Here is an 18,280-nt window from a genome sequence, read left to right on the forward strand (position 1 = left end):
ACTAAATAAATTTTACAAGAGAAAGAGTTCATCCAAAGGGCTGGCCTCGAGAAGGGTACCCAAAACGCTCATTGCATTTCCGCGTTGAATTGCAATACTTAAACGTCGACGCAAATACAGTAAGTAGTGCAACGACGATCACCGGTAATGGAGATCAAAATATGGCCGATTTGAGATACCAAAACTTTAGGTTCATATTTTAGTTACTTTTTCCTTCATTTTTTTTCGGAATTTCAGCCAGTGAAACTCAGCGGATTCAGTATCAATTGACTGTCGTAATTGTTTTGAATTTTTTTCCGGAAAATATCCAAAAAGCTTGTTTAAAATCGCACTTCGCATTGTATATATTGCTTTTGAATAAAATTTCACTGGTTTGAGTAAAATCATGGTTGTTTGCGATTTTACAGGGATTTGGGTTTTTAGAATGGAGTCAAGAGCGGATACGGAAGGGGGGAGGGGTCGCGAATTGAAATCTCACCCTAAAGTGTGTCGCGCCTTGAAATAGCTTGAACCACTACATTAACCCTAAATTGGCAAAACTTCATTTCTCACACTAGTTTATTAAACCGTGTAGGACTGTAAAGAAAACAACTATCGCAATGTCCACATTTTATATGTCGTACAATATTATAGTATTGTAAAATTGTAATTTTCCTACCAGTTTTTTTTTCTATTGTACATTAAAATTATAGCATATAGCCTATTAATCTGTTGTATCCTATAGGATACTTTGCGAATTTAAGGGTTAAAGAATTATTTTACTAATAAATAACATTGCAAAGACCATGCAAATAGTAACTCTAGATATGGTGAAAAACGTTAAAATTTGTGGAAAGCGGAAAATACGGAAAAATTAGAGCACAGGAAGCTAAGGTGACTTCGGAAGTGAAAATCGTAGAATTTATAAGGGTTTTTCTTGTGGAGATAAGTTCAATATGAAAGGATTTTGTAGGGATATTTTTTGGAGTGAAATTTTCATAAAAAGTAGTAAAATGCGATTGAAATGAGAAGTGCATCATAATCGAGGTGAATAGGTTTGTTCTAGCAAGCAATTCAGAACGTTTTCCGAACTAAACCGAATTTCTTTCGACGCATGCGCCAGTTGTGTACGCTGTCAGAACTAGTTCTGGATTTTACGTTGTTGGAACGTTTCTTGACTTCAAGGCCTTCGGAATTTCTTCTCATATTAAAATTATATTCACCTTCCGAACTTAATTCGGCATAAAATATATCACTGTCACCTTCCAAATCACTCATGATCGACTATTCTTTATTTTAACCTGCTAGTCTCGAAGCATTTTAACCATAACTTCAGATTAAACCATCTGCGCATGTGTCAACAGTTCAGAATTCCCAGTTCTACTCTTAATCGAAAACCAATTTCACTCGTTCCGAATGAGTTCTAAAGTACATTGGAACAGGGAACTGGGAGTTCGGTATCAGTTCGGAACCAGTTTTAGTCTTGTTGGAATGCACATTGAGCTACTGCGCATGAGCAGGCAGTTCAGAGTCGATCTGAACCATGCTGGAACAAACCCATACGTACATGATAAAAATGATAATTTTACTCCATCTGTATTATATTTTTGGTCTAGGGGAAATACTCATCTTGGGAAAGTACTCGCCTTTGTCGCATGTTCATGTGAAGGGGAGAAGTGTACTGCCAAAACGAGCGGCCATTTGAGGCCTGGACGGGGTGTACAAGCGAACGTTTTATCAGCAATCATAGGAGTTATTTTCCATTTTCCAGTACTTTCCTCGATTTTCGCCGTACCTAGAACTATGTATATAACTTAGTTCTTACAATGTATTAGTGAAAGAACAGTAAGGTATTTTTAAGTATTTTCAGTTCGATAATAGTACACTACCACCGTGATCATGATCAGTAATCATATTAGCCTATACAAAAAGAGCATTAACTCTGGAAAATAAACGTGCACAACTATGTAGTAGCCTATACGCTTCTTTAACAATTTGTTTCTCTCGGTTACTTGTGGGGGCGGGGAAACTCTTCGAAACGACCACTTCAGCACTTTTTCATAACTTGTTACTATCGTCACCACTACCTCTCACACTGGAAGGCGTGCAAAATCAAATAATCAAAACTGAAAACAAAGGTTGGTCACGAAGTCGTTGAGCCATTATTCACAATACAGTGTCTTCAAGTGAACACGTAAATAACTCCCAGTATTTGATTTGTCTCCTGACTAACAGATGAAAAACCCATCCAGTTCATAGCACTAGAGATCACGTTGTTTCTGAGGGCAACCACAAAGTGGTTGGCGTGCGTTGACCTTTCTCTCACGTCACATGGTACCGACACGTCATATAGTTCATAACCTCGATAATTACTGGCCCTGTCTATTCATATCACTTCAATGAATAATTTGTAAAGAGGCAGTCAGTCAATGATTGCAGTACAAAATAGCGGTTAAGGCAAGCTACGATGCGCAGAGTTCTATAAACAACTATATTGGAATGTAATCGTATGCAATCTCAATCCTCAAAATTTCTTGTCAAATTACTAGAAATGTTTATTGCATTATTGTTACTATTAATATAACAATGTTCTTACAATTAGTGTTCATTTTCAGGTTACAATGTATAACTTCGCAAATTAAAGATCCTGGATTGCTATAGAACGTTCGGAGTTCAGAAAATACCATTCGGTACGTAAGTAGGCGTCTTCGTAGCGGACATTCCCCTCTCTCTTTGTAATATAACATATTTTCTAACGTCTATAAAATAGCGGAAGCAAATCTAAATACAGTAACTAAGCATAGTTTCAAATATAAACGCTTTATATTTCCTACAGACTTAGTTTGTATCTCCAAATACCAAGTAAATGGAACAGATTTGTTGTTTTATATACGTTAGAAAATACGTAAATAACTTATTTAAGTTATTAGGCCTATATTACAAAGAGGAGGGATCTCCGCCAAGAGGATGTCTATTAAACCCAATGGATCTTTTCTAAACTCGGAACGCTCTATTAGCCACGAACTCGTGCTTTTAAGGCTGGTTCACAATAAACCGAGAACAGAAACGAGAACGAGAACGGAAATATTGTTAAAATAAATTTATTTAAATGCGAGTATTCACAATAGTTAATTGTGAATGCTCACATTTAAATACATTTATTTTAACATTATTTCCGTTCTCGTTTCCATTCCCGGTTTATTGTGAATCAGCCTTAAAGTTAACATGTGGCTACCAATCTTCACTAATGAGACCAATAATTCTTTCGCTACAACATAGCTGATAACCTCCAAACCCATAACAGTAGTAACAAGATAGGTTATTTTTCTCGAAAACTCGAACAATTTTCCTTCAGCCACATGTATTTGCTCACTTCGTGTTTAATGAAACGAATTATGTAACTCCATTAAAGCTACTGGCGATAAGTATAACGCTTACACTATAGCCACTGCCCTAAGAAACTCAATCTTGAGCAGCAGGATCCACATTTGTCTATCCTGGTCAGAGGCCATGTGGGAATCGCAGGGAATGAAAGGGCCGACAAAACTGAGAAGTCTTCAGCGCAGTCACACGAGGAATATAGTCACACCAGTCTTCCTATTAATCTTGTGGTGTAAACTTTTCCAAACCAATTGCGGAGATATTCAGAAGACTTCCGAAATTGCACTAATTCCGAATATTAAACATTTAAATGCAAACAATTTCCTATTTTATAAATGAAGCAAGCACCTGTTACAAAAATTAAACGACATTTTTGCATAATGGGAACCTCTATTGAGAATCTACGAGTAACTCCATATAAATACATTTAAATTATTTGTGGCGGCATGTCTGCAAATCAGCCCTAAGCTGATCGATCAATCGGCCGAGAGGGTTGGTGGAACCAGTTGCTGCTACTGTACCTTACACCCCGAGGCTGTTGGTTTGTCTTGTCTGAGAGATTCATTTTCTACAGATTCCAAGAAAACGGTTCAGAGAGGGAAAAAGAATAAATTCTCTGGCAGGTCGAATCGCATTGAAAGCCATTAGTAGGATTGGCACTTAAGTTTGTGCTATTATTACCGATATGAGTCCATCCACAACAGCATGTTTTAAGTATTCTCCAATCACTTCGGTGGAAGCAGAACGATCGTTTTCAATGACAAAAAACATTCTCTCCGACAGGAGGCCATGATAGTTGAGAACTTGAAAATACATTTTGTTGTGACATATAACCACAGTCTATTATATAGTCACGAAGTTTGAGTTGTTGAGAGTAAAAGAAAAGACCAAAGGTAAAGATATCCCCGTAACGTGCCATGAAGGCACTTGGGGGGCATGGAGGTAGAGCCCCATGCTTTCCATGATCTCGGCACTAGAATGAGGTGGTGTGGTCGGCACCACGCTCTGACCGTCTTTTACCCCCGTGAAAGATCCGGTACTCAATTTTATAGGAGGCTGAGTGAACCTCGGGGCCGTTCTGAAAGTTTGCCAACGAGAAAAAATCCTGTCACCACCTGGGATCGAACCCCGGACCTTCCAGTCCGTAGCCAGCTGCTCTACCAACTGAGCTACCCGGCCGCCGAGTTGTTGAGAGTACTAGGAATAATAGACTGTGCCGGTACTATTTCGCATTGTCTGTGATGAGGCGATAGTAGCGATCCTAGTGGTTAGCAACCATCTATGGATGCATATTCCCTACGTGTTGAGCTTCGTTACTGTATATACTAGACTGTGATGTAACTAAGAAAAGTAAAAGTACTGAAATGTGATACACAAGTTTATTGAGTAACCTATATTAAATTACTATTTTATTGACTTTATTATCTATTTTCATAATTTTTAAATGCCTATTTTTATTATTTTACTGCCTATTTCCTGAATATTAAGTGCCTACTTGCCTGCTTATTTTAGTCAAAATAAATGCCTGAACTTCCGGGCTCTACTCATAAGTGACATCAATAAGGCATCACTCATGAGGCAACTAAGCCAGGAGATAATGGGGTACTGTGGCCAGTTTCTTTTCCCCTCCATGGCATGATGTTTACTTTAACTGTACAGAGGAGTTTTGACACACCAATTATGATTACAATTCATTTATTTACCTAAAAATTACCAATGACATGTTAACTTCTAAAAGAGTAACACCTCTAAATCTCTACTATTTTCATATTTCTACGTATCACTTTTTGGGAGGCATTCTACGTTTTGTATATATCACTAAGCTGCAACAGTCAAAGAACTTCACTTAAATCTGTTATTCACTCTTGGATAATTACTGTTGGTTATAGACAGAATCTCCTTAGTCCACGCCTGACCGCATGACTCACAACATTAAGAAGCATTCGATCATGTGACTGGCTGCTTGAGACTATGAGAATGTCAGTAATCCAGGAGAAATGTAGTGGTGTATGATCCTCCAAAAAACGACGATTAGTAGATGTTTTTAAACCAAGAACACTTTATTGTATAATATACCAGTATATACATTATAGTTGAGCTTAGTAAAGTAATATTAAAAACACATGCAACATGTATTCGGGGACCCATCCTGTGATGGTCCCGACATTAAATCAATTCATACAACAATCTTACAATGTTAAATCTGTATGTATTTTCAATCTTCGAAATGGTTAATTAGAGGATTTTCATGATGATCGAAAGAATTGTGTAATCTTCTGTAGCTTTTGCAGAGAACTGTGTTCGCCTCCGGAAATCGTCAATCAGAATGCAGGGTGGTGTTTTGCACATATTTGGGTACGATGTTTGTTAAGCCAAGGCACCGATTTTGAATGGTTTGTATTCTCTTAATTTGACAGTGAGAAGCATAATTCCATATGGAACAACCGTATTGCCAGATGAGTCTGATCAATGAAGTAGGTGTACTGAGCCGTTATACATGTATTGCTAGTGCTGATTTGTGAGACAAGTGCTCCAGTCGATAAATGCAAAGTTCACGACGATATTCGAATTTACTCTAATGAACGATAGTTTGTAGAAACTATGGCAGTTGTTGATAAAATCGGAACTCCACTGTACATTAAATAATTATGCTTTACAGTATACATTACAATCATACCTTAATATAAATTAAACAGTCTGAGTGCATAGCTACTATGGCGGCCGAGTAGCTCAGTTGGTAGAGCAACTGGCTACGGACTGGAAGGTAAAGCCTTGGTTTTTCTGAACCGACGCATGCGACGTGCGAGGTCTACCTCGCACAAATTTGGACTACACGAAAGATAGTGAGTGGTTTCTAAAGCAAGGTGCGCAGACCTCGCATCTCGTAGTTATAGAAACCACTCACTATCTCTCGTGTAGTCCGGATTTGTGCGAAGCGGGCCTCGCACGTCGCATGCGTCGGTTCAGAAAAACCAAGGCTTTACGTTTTCAATCCCAGGTGATAACGAAACTTTTCTCATTGCCAAAACTTCCAGAACTGTTATCCAAAAAAATACCAGCAATCACTTAATAAGAGCCTACAGTAAGTGGGCTTCCTGAAAATGTTTGGTAAGGAGAAAAGTACATTACCTCCATATGAAATAGAATCCATCAAAACATCAACACCAATATAGACTTCTAGTCTGGCATGTTTTAAAGTGCTGACATATGCTGCTCCGAAGTTACTGACAATGGGCAATCCCTGTTTCATGAATCACATGTTTCCAACAGAGACTGTCTTTAATGTTTCATGTGACACACGAAACTCTCCCAGTGTCTATTCTAAAATTATACAATTATCCGCTATTATTTCCATTTCTGAACATGATGCATAAAATCTAAGTATTTTTTTTTCAAGCGCATACCATATCATGAAGTAGCCTAAAATAATTATGAAGAAAATTAGCCTAATTCCTTTAAATATGTGATTAAATGAGGGTATGAAACTCTATTGTTTACCAGCTTGATCTATTTGTTTCGAGAGCGGATACTGATAATTTAAAAACAAGAATATATTATAATTAAAATAATAATGAACGTATATTAAGCACTGTAAACAAATACCATGTCTTTCGCGTGATTACAGTAAGTTTCTATTACTGTTTAGATCACATTCATTCACATTTATAACTTTGTGTACGCGCCGAAATTAAATGTTTACTTTCACTATTTTTAATTCGTTATCGGTTTAAATTGGCCATTAAAAATAAGTTAGCGGTATTATACGAATAAATATTTTAAATCAGTTTTATGTCACTTCTGTTAAATAGGCCTAAATCTCAAATTTCACGATACTTGATGGTAAGGTCCATAATCATGGGTGGAATTGTTTAGTTTTCATGAGAAATATTATCTAATTGGAAGAAATTATGGTGAAACTTCGATATCTCCCCACACTACACACGGGGAGAGAAAACTTAAGTCACTGAAACCTTTTCACATTCCTCGGCCTCACGTCATTTAAGTAACTATCCCCTCAACTAACTCATTATCCTTGATCACTTACCTCAGCCTCACATCACTTAGCTATCCCCTCATTTAACCCATAACGAAATGCAAGTCAGATGTGGGGTGTGGTGTGGGGAGATATCGAAGACTAGCCGAAATGATTGAAAAAGAACTTCCACAACGTAACTCAAGTACAAGCGCTCTTACTAACTCCACATAAGCCTAGCTACTCTATGAAATTCCGTTTTATTACAATTATCTGTCAGTACAGTATTTAAGTCTTAAAGCACAGGCCTATATACCTTAGAGATAATTTTTCTGTCCAATTATCGGATTGCAGGAAAACTTAACACAATACTAAATGTAAATGCCAAGAAAGGAAATTCCCTGTTAGACAAAACAATAGCGACAATGCAATACAATGAATACTCCAAAAGCGGATGAATGAACAGCTCTAACTTCTGACATGTTTGTTTAATGTCATTTTAAGTTGATAGGCCTAACTTCTTTAACTTATGGTGTAAATCTTTGAAAGTAATGATACAAGTACCGTTTAATTCTAATACAGTTTTAAACCACTTTCCCTCTTTTTAATCTTCATCTTCCTTCCACCATTGTGTAAATATTCCTCCGTCGCGAATTTTAATTTCAATGAATATTACGTAGTAACAAAATGCAACTCTTCACAAAAAGTGTAGGTAAATGATGCGAAATAATTTACTATTTTACTTTACTTGTTAAAACATTTTAATAACACGTATTTTATCCATTAATACTGAAGGCGTATTACAATCTGTGCAAGAAAGAAAAGTACAAAGTAGAGTTAGTAGACTTCCAATATATAGGCCTACAGTCGGTAAACGATTATAATCTCATAAAACATGATTTGTTACCGGTATGTTCTTTAGAACACACTATTATCAGAAGTCATTAAATAAATTTTACATTGCTATATAGTCCATAACTGTACAGAACAATGCAGTGATCGTGGCATTGAAAATACCAATAAGGAAAGTGACTCAACTCCATAATTACTATAATTAGCAAGCTGTGTGTGTGTCCGTATATCCACAAAGCATTTTACGTTGTGACAATATTATTCTAATTCAGGCAAATTAACTATGCCAGGTTAATAAAGCCTTGAAAACCTGGATAAAAACTCAATTTACTGTAACCAACCAAAGATTTAACATAAAATTCAAGTCATGTTAAAAAAGAAATTACCGGTACCGGTAGGCTTTTTTTTCTCTCTCTCGATATTTTCGTACATAGCAATGATTCACACTCCTCGTAGTTAAAATGATATTTACAATAAAAATGAAATCTTAAACTTAATTGTTTATTTAAAAAAAATAATAACATTAAATAATTTCTCTATTAAATATTTGCATACACGCTACTGACTATTCCAAAACTGTAATGATATTCATTTCACATAAGCCTCAATTATCGCTTGGTATATTTGCAAAACTGGTCCAACTTATAAATATAAATTCTGCACATTTTAACATGCTTGAATTTAAAGCCTCAATTATCGCTTGGTATATTTGCAAAACTGGTCCAACTTATAAATATAAATTCTGCACATTTTAACATGCTTGAATTTAACTATGCAGCGAGTAAACGACAAAGGTTATTTCAATCTCCACTTCACAATAAATTTATTTTCAAATTCTTTATCTACTAAAAATGGTAAAAAAAAAAAAAAAAGGAAACGGTATCCCCGTCATATGACATGAAGGCACTTGGGGGGGGGGGGGGATGGAGGTAGAGCCCCATGCTTTCCATGACCTCGGCACTAGAATGAGGTAGTGTGATCGGCACCACGCTCTGACCGTCTTTTACCCCCGGACAAGACCCGATACCCAATTTTATAGGAGGCTGAGTGAACCTCGGGGCCGTTCTGAAAGTTCGGCAACGAGAAAAATCCCATCACCACTCGGGGTCGAACCCCGGACCTTCTAGTCCGTAGCCAGCTGCTCTTTATCTACTAAGGATTATTAATTCGGATGAATGTCAGGTAATCTAGGGCCAATCCTCGGCCTCACCTCATCTCGCCAAGAAATTGTATAACTCGTGATTCCTTTAACATCTTAAAGCTTCAATGCTAATGTAAGATCTATGGATGCAATAAATGAAATGAAATTAAAAATAAAATAGCCAGAGATCCCTTCTGGGCAATGGTCACCTACTCAAAGTAGGGTGGCTCCATTGATCTTCAACAGTGAGCCTATCCACGAAAAATGTAAATTTAATAATATAGGCCTATTGTAAATACATGTGTGATTTTCTTACAATTTTTTTTACTAAAAAACATTGATATACTGTATAGCCTAGGTGTTGTTTGTCAGCGAGATTCACTTTGATTTGAAGGAAGACAGGATTTGCTTAATGTTATTCTTGTTGTTGCTGATGTTGTAACTTAGTTGTTACAGTCCTGTTTTTTTAGTTGGTTATTTAACGATGCTGCATCAACTACGAGGTTATTTAGCGAGATGGTATTTGGCGAGATGAGGCCGAGGATTCGCCAATGATTACCTGGCACTCACCTTACGGTTGGGGAAAACCTCGGAAAAACCCAACCAGGTAATCAGACCAAGCGGGGGTCGAACCCCCGCCCCAGCGCAACTTCAGACCGGCAGGCAAGCGCCTTAACCGACTGAGCCACACCGGTGGCTTTACAGTCATATTATACCAGTTGCTTTAGAAATTATATGGGATATAAATTTGTGTTACAGGTAGCTTTAAAATTTAGACGACTACCTACTGTACGTAATTACACTACGCGAGCATAATTTGACGTATTATATAAAAAAGCAGTCGTCTAAATTCTAAAGCTACCGGTAACACAATATATCCCATATCATTTCTAAAGCAACTGACATAAAATGACTGTAACAACTGTAACAGCAACAACAACAACATTTAGCAAACATTCCACTTTCCTTATTCCTTCAAATCAAAAGTAAATCTCGCAAACAAATAATACCTATATATCAAAGTATTTTAATAGCAAAAATGCAAGAAAATCACATAGCCTATATATTTACAATATTTTGGGCAATACAAAAATTCCTATACTAAGTTACTACGGTGTCATATTATTATAGCAATGTCGAGGTATTAAGTATGAATTTCAGCCATGAAAAATTACAGAAATTACTGACAATAATTCAAGCCACAAGAAGAGATTTTAAAAAACTCAATTCTTATACATGAACTCGAATATTTGTATATAAAAGCCATTTTACGTAGGCCTATGTAAGTTAGGTACAGTAAACTTGGTTTTATATCAGTTCAAACATTTTGATGAAAATGAAGTCTCCGTAGTATTATAGTAACAAATAATGAAACATGACTTGAAGGCAGAAAACAGATTTTTTTTCAACCAGTATTAGTCATAGGCACATAGGCCTATTTCTGAAGTTCAGTCAGATCACAAGTTTGCTCACAGTAACTAAGTATTGAAAAACTATGTTACCGGTTATTAAATTATGGGATCAACTAGCAGCAAACACAAACGGCATAAGGAAATTAATATTTCATATTCAGAAAATCAAGATGGTTTGGGCACCCTAACCGAATGGAAAGGGAAAGGCTCCCAAAGAGAATATTAAATTTAAAAGTGAAAGCAAGGCGACCAATGCAAAGACTACGCGAAAGATGGATAGATCAAATCCAGAAGAACTTACAATAACGGGGATACAAGTGGGATGAAACAAACAGGAAAAAAGCTTGGGAAGATGAATGGAGGCATATTTGGCATCGACCTTCCGAAAGGAGGACACGATAAGATGATGATGATGATGATGATGAATCAACACTAAACCATAAGTCTTATAAAGAAACTTATACCTACTGAATAGCAATACAGATTAGTCTCATAGAAAAAGATGTGTAATGTAAGAATTAAATTCTATCAAAATTTATGCAGTAGGCCTACCTACTAAGTTACTTATTACTTAATTTCACAACCAAGGATGGAGTGATTTAAATTAAAATGATTCTAATCAAATGATTTTTTAAAATATTTTTTTAATTTTTACATTGGTATTTTAAACATAACTTATAAAAATTCATTCTGTGAGGTCAATGTTATGCCACTGCAACTTTTAAATTTTTAAATAGATTAGAGATCACTGTTGGGACATTGTCAGTTACTGCTGGCAGTTTGAGCATGTAACTGAACCAGGAACCAGCAAAGTTTCTTCATATTTACTATGCTTATATCTGTACAGTTTTTGTTTTGTTTTGCTACAATGTCTAATGTAGGGAGGATAAAAGATGCTAGAGCCTGTAAAACTTTCAACAAACATTGGCATAGATTCCAAAGAAAAATGTAAAATATGTGGTTTAGAAATTCAAGGTTTAGTAGCAAATTTGCTGAGTTTTCATCTATTTGTGGTTGTGGTGTGTTGTTGTCGTTTAACATATTGTCTACTTGAAACAAATGAAACCAGAAGCTCCACAACTGAATGCTCAACCTAAAATACACAAGCCTAATATACTAATCAGACCCCTAGATAACTGCATGTCTGAACCGGTATACATGGAAAACATCATCAGAAACAACATACAATTCACCAATCACACTGCAGTTAAGAACAACACAGACCTGGTCAACCACATCAAGGACAAACACATACCCCACAATTCAACACTAGCATCGTTTGACAATCACCCATCTATACACTCACTAACTACCCATACGTGGAACCAATACTTTTCGGTTGCTAGTAAAATTCATGTTCTGGGAATAATAAGTCAATTAAGTAGTAAAATATCGCTGCAATCAAAAAGTATTGGGAATAAATTTGAATAAGGAACAAAAAAAAGTTCCCTTCCCAGGCAGAATTCGAACCACGACAGTCTCAGTTACCAGTCTATCGTGCTCTGGAGTGAACAAGGCTCTGAAATCAGCTACAAGGGTCAGTCCGGTTTTTTTTTTTGCCACTACTGTACATATCTACAAATTTCTTCGAACAACAGTCAAACATGACTGACTAAATCATATGATTTATTCTCTAGAAATGTGCGTGGTTTAGGATTAATAAAAGCGGATTGGGAAAAACATATTCAACACTTCAAAATCGCTAAAAAAATTACTGAGGGTAGAAAATGAACATTACAAGCTTGTCGCGACTTGGATGACGAACTTAGGGAAGTTTTAAATCACTTGAATTACGAATACAATGAAGAGGATTTGAAAAAATCAGGAAGAAAGATACGAATTGATATGAGAAGTCGGTATTTTTAAGCTTGACATTAGCTTCCTCATAAGGGCAAAGGAGTCCAAAGCCAACATAAGAAAAAAGATTCAATAACTGAAAGTAACAGGATACCTAAGAAGTAGTTAGTTGCAAAGAAAAAGTGCAATTTTTGGAAAGATGATGTGCAACGAAATGCAGTAATCTACGTGGTACAATTCATGACGAATAAGATTAGGTACCGGTGATAAGTAAGTTAATAAATCCTACTTTGTATAAATTTGTATATTCTATGCTAGATACTCTTTTACAATTACACTTGGGTTCATAAAAATACAGTGAGTCCAAGTGAATGTTCTCAGTATTTCTGTCGGCTGACCAGCGGCAGGTCCCCCTCCCACTACTGCTGCTGCTTGCATCCATGAATTTAGGGGCGTTTCTTCTGTTTAAAACTTATGTACTACCGGTATGTTATAATTAACAATATTCGGACTCACTCTCCTCACAGTAGCTGCTGGAAGTGTTGCCCATCTTGTGTGATACATATAGCCTACTAATTCACATCGTGTAATACACTATCATACACAAGCATCAGTTCTTCTAAACTAATATACCGAACTCCCATTCAAATGTTTTCTTTAAGTTCCCCCAGCATATAGGATTTATTTGCATACTGGTACATTTCATTTTTCAGTGCTCCCAGAAATAAAAGTCCGAGGTGTTAGATCTGAGGATTGAGCAGGCCAAAACCTCCACTAGTAATTCTATGGCAAACAAGTCATGGCACTATTCTAAGCCAAAATCGAACCAGTACATACTACATAGAACTATTCTGGAATTATCTAACAATCTCGGACCTACCCACTACGGAAGGAGTCAAAGCAAGATTCCTAAAAAAGTATATTCGAAGTTTCTAAGTACACACCAACGAAACTAGTATATAAGCTGGCTACAGAGCCATTCCTGATTGAAGACTTTAGACCAGTGGTCGTCAGCACTTGGTGAAATGTGCAAAGAGTAAGCGGAGCCGTCCCGTGTGCTCCAACGTGCAGCAGGAAGAATTAGAGAGCATACCCGCTAGCAGCTACGAGTGCATCATGGTGCACTGTGTTTTGCGCGGGTAAGAGACGCTAGCCCTAGGGTGGTCTGTGCTACGACTGCTGCCTTAGGCTAAAAAGACAAAGCTTGCCATCTACTCCCCAGGAGACAAAACTGCTCAGGAAATGATAAAAAAGAAAAATGAAAATTCCCTAGATTTCGACTCACTAGATGCCAAGGTGGACTGTAGGTGGACAGGCCCAAACAATAACATGCGCAGCACCCTAGGTCATGACATGGTTTCCACCACAAGCTATGTACAAAAAAAGGTTTCCACAACCCCTCACCTCAATGCGTATGCAGTCTCTGTGAAAGACTCCATGAACGATACCAATTCAGCCAGTGCTTTCGGAGATCAAAATCTTTGCTGGAATAGGTGTACAGCAAAGAACAATGACCAACGACCTACACAAAGAATCTGGACTCTTCGGACTTATCCATCCATGCACATTTGTGCGTTGTTTATTTAACTTATTTATTTAACAATTCTATGGCCAAATATATGAATAACATACTTAGTATATTAATTTTAGTCGGTGGATGCAAGCAGTGGTGGTAGTGGGGAAACCTGCCACTGATGGTAAGGCAACCTATGGCATTAAAAAAAATGTTCAAACTGTTGTACTTAACAAAATCCAATGCCTTCAGTTAAGTATTTAAGTTTTAAGTTGATTTTGGACAAAACGTGATCTTATTAGAATAAGCTCCAGCAAGTTCATTGCAAAAGAATCAGATATTTGGGCAACGATATTAAGCATTTATACGCATTTGACAATCTCTATAACGAATGAATTGGACACTGAAGCAAAAGTATGAAAATATTTGCATTCACTCGTGTAAACATTCAAATCGCAATGAAAGAAAGCGAAAATTATATTTGCGAATACAAGGACGCTATGCACTAACCTTAGATCTGGACAAACTTAATTGTATTAAACTTAACCTAAAATTAAATGTGTATTGCGACAGCCCCCAGGAAGAACCGTCAGCCAGCCAGCTATTGACTTCACGTCCAGACACCTCAGAAGAGGTATCATGTGGTTAGCATGATGATCTCCCCAATCATTACAGCTAGTTTCCATAACCGGAATTCACTATTTGTAGCTTTCCAAATTTATCACAATGCTGGCTGGGCACCAAGCCCATACACATGCCGAAACTTCATGAGAAAATTTTTTACCCATTAGAACTCGAACCTGCGCACATTTCGTAACAGAAATCCTAGGCATGATGCCATAGACCACAACACTACGGCGAAACACAATCCTTTAGACGTACGTACCTAACGACTACAAATATTTTCGGCAATTCTGTACAAGAGCGCTACCAGAGGAAGGCAAATTTTCAGTGGAAATGTTTGAATTTAATGAACCATTACTGGTAGGCCTATAAACGTATATAAGTTGCAGAGGAATTCGGAGAGCCAATGGATGAATTCACTTATTAGCAATGCTGCAATGTACAATTGAAGGGAATGCATTCCAAGAGTCATTTAGTTGCAAATATGGCGTGCTCAGGATGCCACATAAGGTTGTGTGAATGTTTAGGCAGACGAAGTAGTGAATTTTCGGTCCCTACTTGGCATCGTCCCTCAATTTTGCTTTTGTTGTCGGTACGTATAACTCGGCTAAATGCTAATTAGGGAAATAAATCATGTCTATCTTTGGTAGCGCTATTGTATAGAAATAGTCAACTTTCATATAATATTATTATTTTGTGATATTATATGGTGTGCGTTGCTAGTTCCTGATAATGAAATTGATAGCCATAAAAAAGGTAGGCTAAGACAATTTTCATGTAACCAATCACCCATTTCATGTTTAAAATGTAACTCACCTCTGAGTACCCCATGTTCATAAGCTGGGCGAGCGCCTGTCGAAGAGCGGTCAAGTCCTTTTCAACACCGTTGCTAGTTGCACTTATTCCACTATGACCAGAGGCAGAACTCACGCCACTAGTAGTCGAGAGAGTTGAGATAGTACTTGCAGCACTCGAACCCAAGTTCTCTCCGAGACTTCCGATATTGGCAAATGGCAACAATGAGTTCCTAATTTCTGCTAAAGCCTTCTGACGATAGCCCGAGGAACGGGTTGAGGACTTGCCTGACGTAGCAGGGTTCATAGTGACGATGAACTGCTGGCCCATACTAGGCCCAGCGGGCGGGCAACAGTCAAGTGCCCGCGGGCCACTGTTGCACCTCCTGCATATACACCCACACTCTGTATCACACGAAATGACACTCACCAACGTTGTCACTGTAAAACACTCACATTACACTATCACTAGTACACGTCCTACTGACCACCTTTCACTTAGGCCTATACGATCAAAAATAAATTCTTCTGTCACATCTGAATAGTTGAAATATGGCTTAAAGGCAACAACTTCACAGCACTCGACATCTTATCAGCTACATCTGAAAAAAATTATAATAAAAAATGAAAGAACCACATCATGAACACTTCGCCAAGTTAAATATTAGAATAGTCTACACGAAATTACATTTACAACTACTACTGGTATTACTACTTGCCGATCATTCTCAATGGATAAAATTATTCAATATTTGTAACAGCCATACATAGTTATAAATATAAGTTTTAATGGGATTGGTACTGGTATAGGCCACTGAACTCACAATAAGTTATCTGTATCAAACCACTTTTAGATAAACTTCAGATACTGTTGGACAACCGTTAAATATATGTTACTGTCAGATGTCACCGACTTCGTCCATGGCAAGTTCTTTCTTCTAGAATATACCTCAGGTAAAAACTTAATTTCTTTTGTACAAAAAGTCGCTGTCTAATCGACTAATCTAGGCTAATGTTAAATTACTCTTATCGTTAAAGTATATTTTTGACATTTTGCCTAATGTCTAAATAACTATAGACTAAATGCAGATTTTTATAATATGGTACTCAACACTAGGCCTACATGTTGAGTAGGCCTTCAGTATGCAAATCTCTTTTACAATGTCTTAAAACGATAACTGTCAACATTTAATAACATATGGCACTAACATTATGAATAAAAATGAAACATTTCCTTTCTTCAAATGTTTATACTTTTTGAATATTGCCTATTTGTATTTATACATAGAATACAGCACCAAAACGTTTTTCAAATCCAGAATTCTATACTATTTTTAAGAAAAGAAATTAACTTAGATTTCCTTACACTTACTATACATATAATAATCATAAAGTATTGACATTATTCTCTCAATCAAATACTCTCATACAAAATATGGGTAAGTCAGATAGCCTACCAAAAATAATAAACCAATGTGAAATGGCATTACTTACTAATTATCACCATTATAACTGCAACCTCATAGCTTGCAAGACACTCAGTTTCGACAAATATATGCTGACAATAACCTGTGAAAGAATGTAACAGAAGTTTATAAGAATTATCAACAGAACCTATGCTGTATCAAATAACAGTAAGGATTAGGATCCATTCCAATTACAAACCTCACAGTTTCAGGAATGTATTGTAAGGTTCATACTTTTAATAATAACACTCGCTAAAACTTTATAATTACAATATTTCTGCAAGCTAATCGATTTAATATTGTACATTGGAATTCATGAATTAATATGAACTAATTAAAAGCAGACATTCAACACACTGCGTCTACAGAAGTATTAATGATAAAAATAGCTTGTCAGAAGATGTTTCTGCACCTACTGTATGGTATTATATAGAATATACATACTGACCCCAAAACGTGCTGGAAAACGTAACAAACGATCGCTATAATATAGAAAATACCACAACAAAACAAAGAAAGATGTAACCATAACTTTGTAAGCTTATGGTCGCCATCTTGAAGTGCCACATTCCGAAATATCAAGCTGACAAGGTTTCGAAGTCAAATAGATGTGTATTCTTCAATGTAATTTTAAAGAAATGTACCTTCATGTTACGTATTTTATAATGTTCTCTTTAGTACATGAAACTAAAACGAATATTACACAAGCATTTTTTGATAGATACTATAGGTCCACTTTCCAACGCTAACTTAAGTGCCTCCGCAAAAACAGAGATGTCGAGAAAGGAATGCAACTATTAGGAGAATCTGTAACAGATCAGCAAATCACTTGCACATATTTTATATCGTGTATCTATTAACGACTGTGTAATGTGCTTTTAGGCTACAAAAATACATCTTCATAACGTATTCTATCATATTACTATACTTTTTAAGTGTGTTAACTTAAAATACACTGTGGCTAATAATTAAATGTTTCTCTACCAGACCTTGAACGCAAAATATTCCAAATTATGCGAAAATATGAATGTGACAGACATAATAGCGCAGGATACTTTTTTTTTTTTTTTTTACATATTCATCGCCACTACTTTCGGCAAAAAAAAATATGTAAATAGTAAGATTAGTAAGAAATTATTCATATTTGATCTTCCTCTTGATTTTCAATTTTGTAAAGAAATTACATGACCCGCTACGATAAAAAGTTGGCTCGAGAGTAACATTTTACCAAACTTTGTTCTACATACAAATTACGTCTCTATGTAGTAAAAAATGCAAAAAAAATTGATATGTAATTAAAATTTTGAGCTTTTGACGATTCATTATACTTGCACATCTTTCATTTCTA

The 18,280-nt window shown here is 36.4% G+C and overlaps 1 protein-coding gene across 3 annotated transcripts in view; it reads right to left on the reverse strand.

The window, feature by feature from the left end:
• The window catches only part of wts (serine/threonine-protein kinase warts), a 129,483-nt gene extending 111,513 nt beyond the window's left edge, over positions 1-17,970 (reverse strand). For 2 of the 3 annotated variants that reach the window (XR_011335671.1, XM_069843780.1), the window contains exons 1-3: positions 17,381-17,970; positions 16,961-17,035; positions 15,489-16,068 (exon numbers count right to left, since the gene is read on the reverse strand). Coding sequence is in view for 2 of the 3 variants with exons in the window: in XM_069843780.1 (XP_069699881.1) it covers positions 15,489-15,797 (309 nt within the window). In the remaining variant the exon portion in view is untranslated. The remainder of the gene's footprint in view (positions 1-15,488; positions 16,069-16,960; positions 17,036-17,380) is intronic. The other variant, XM_069843781.1, reaches the window with a different exon arrangement.
• Between the last annotated feature and the right edge of the window lie 310 nt (positions 17,971-18,280).

This window comes from Periplaneta americana, chromosome 13 (genome assembly GCF_040183065.1).
Source record: "Periplaneta americana isolate PAMFEO1 chromosome 13, P.americana_PAMFEO1_priV1, whole genome shotgun sequence".
NCBI lineage: Eukaryota > Metazoa > Arthropoda > Insecta > Blattodea > Blattidae > Periplaneta > Periplaneta americana.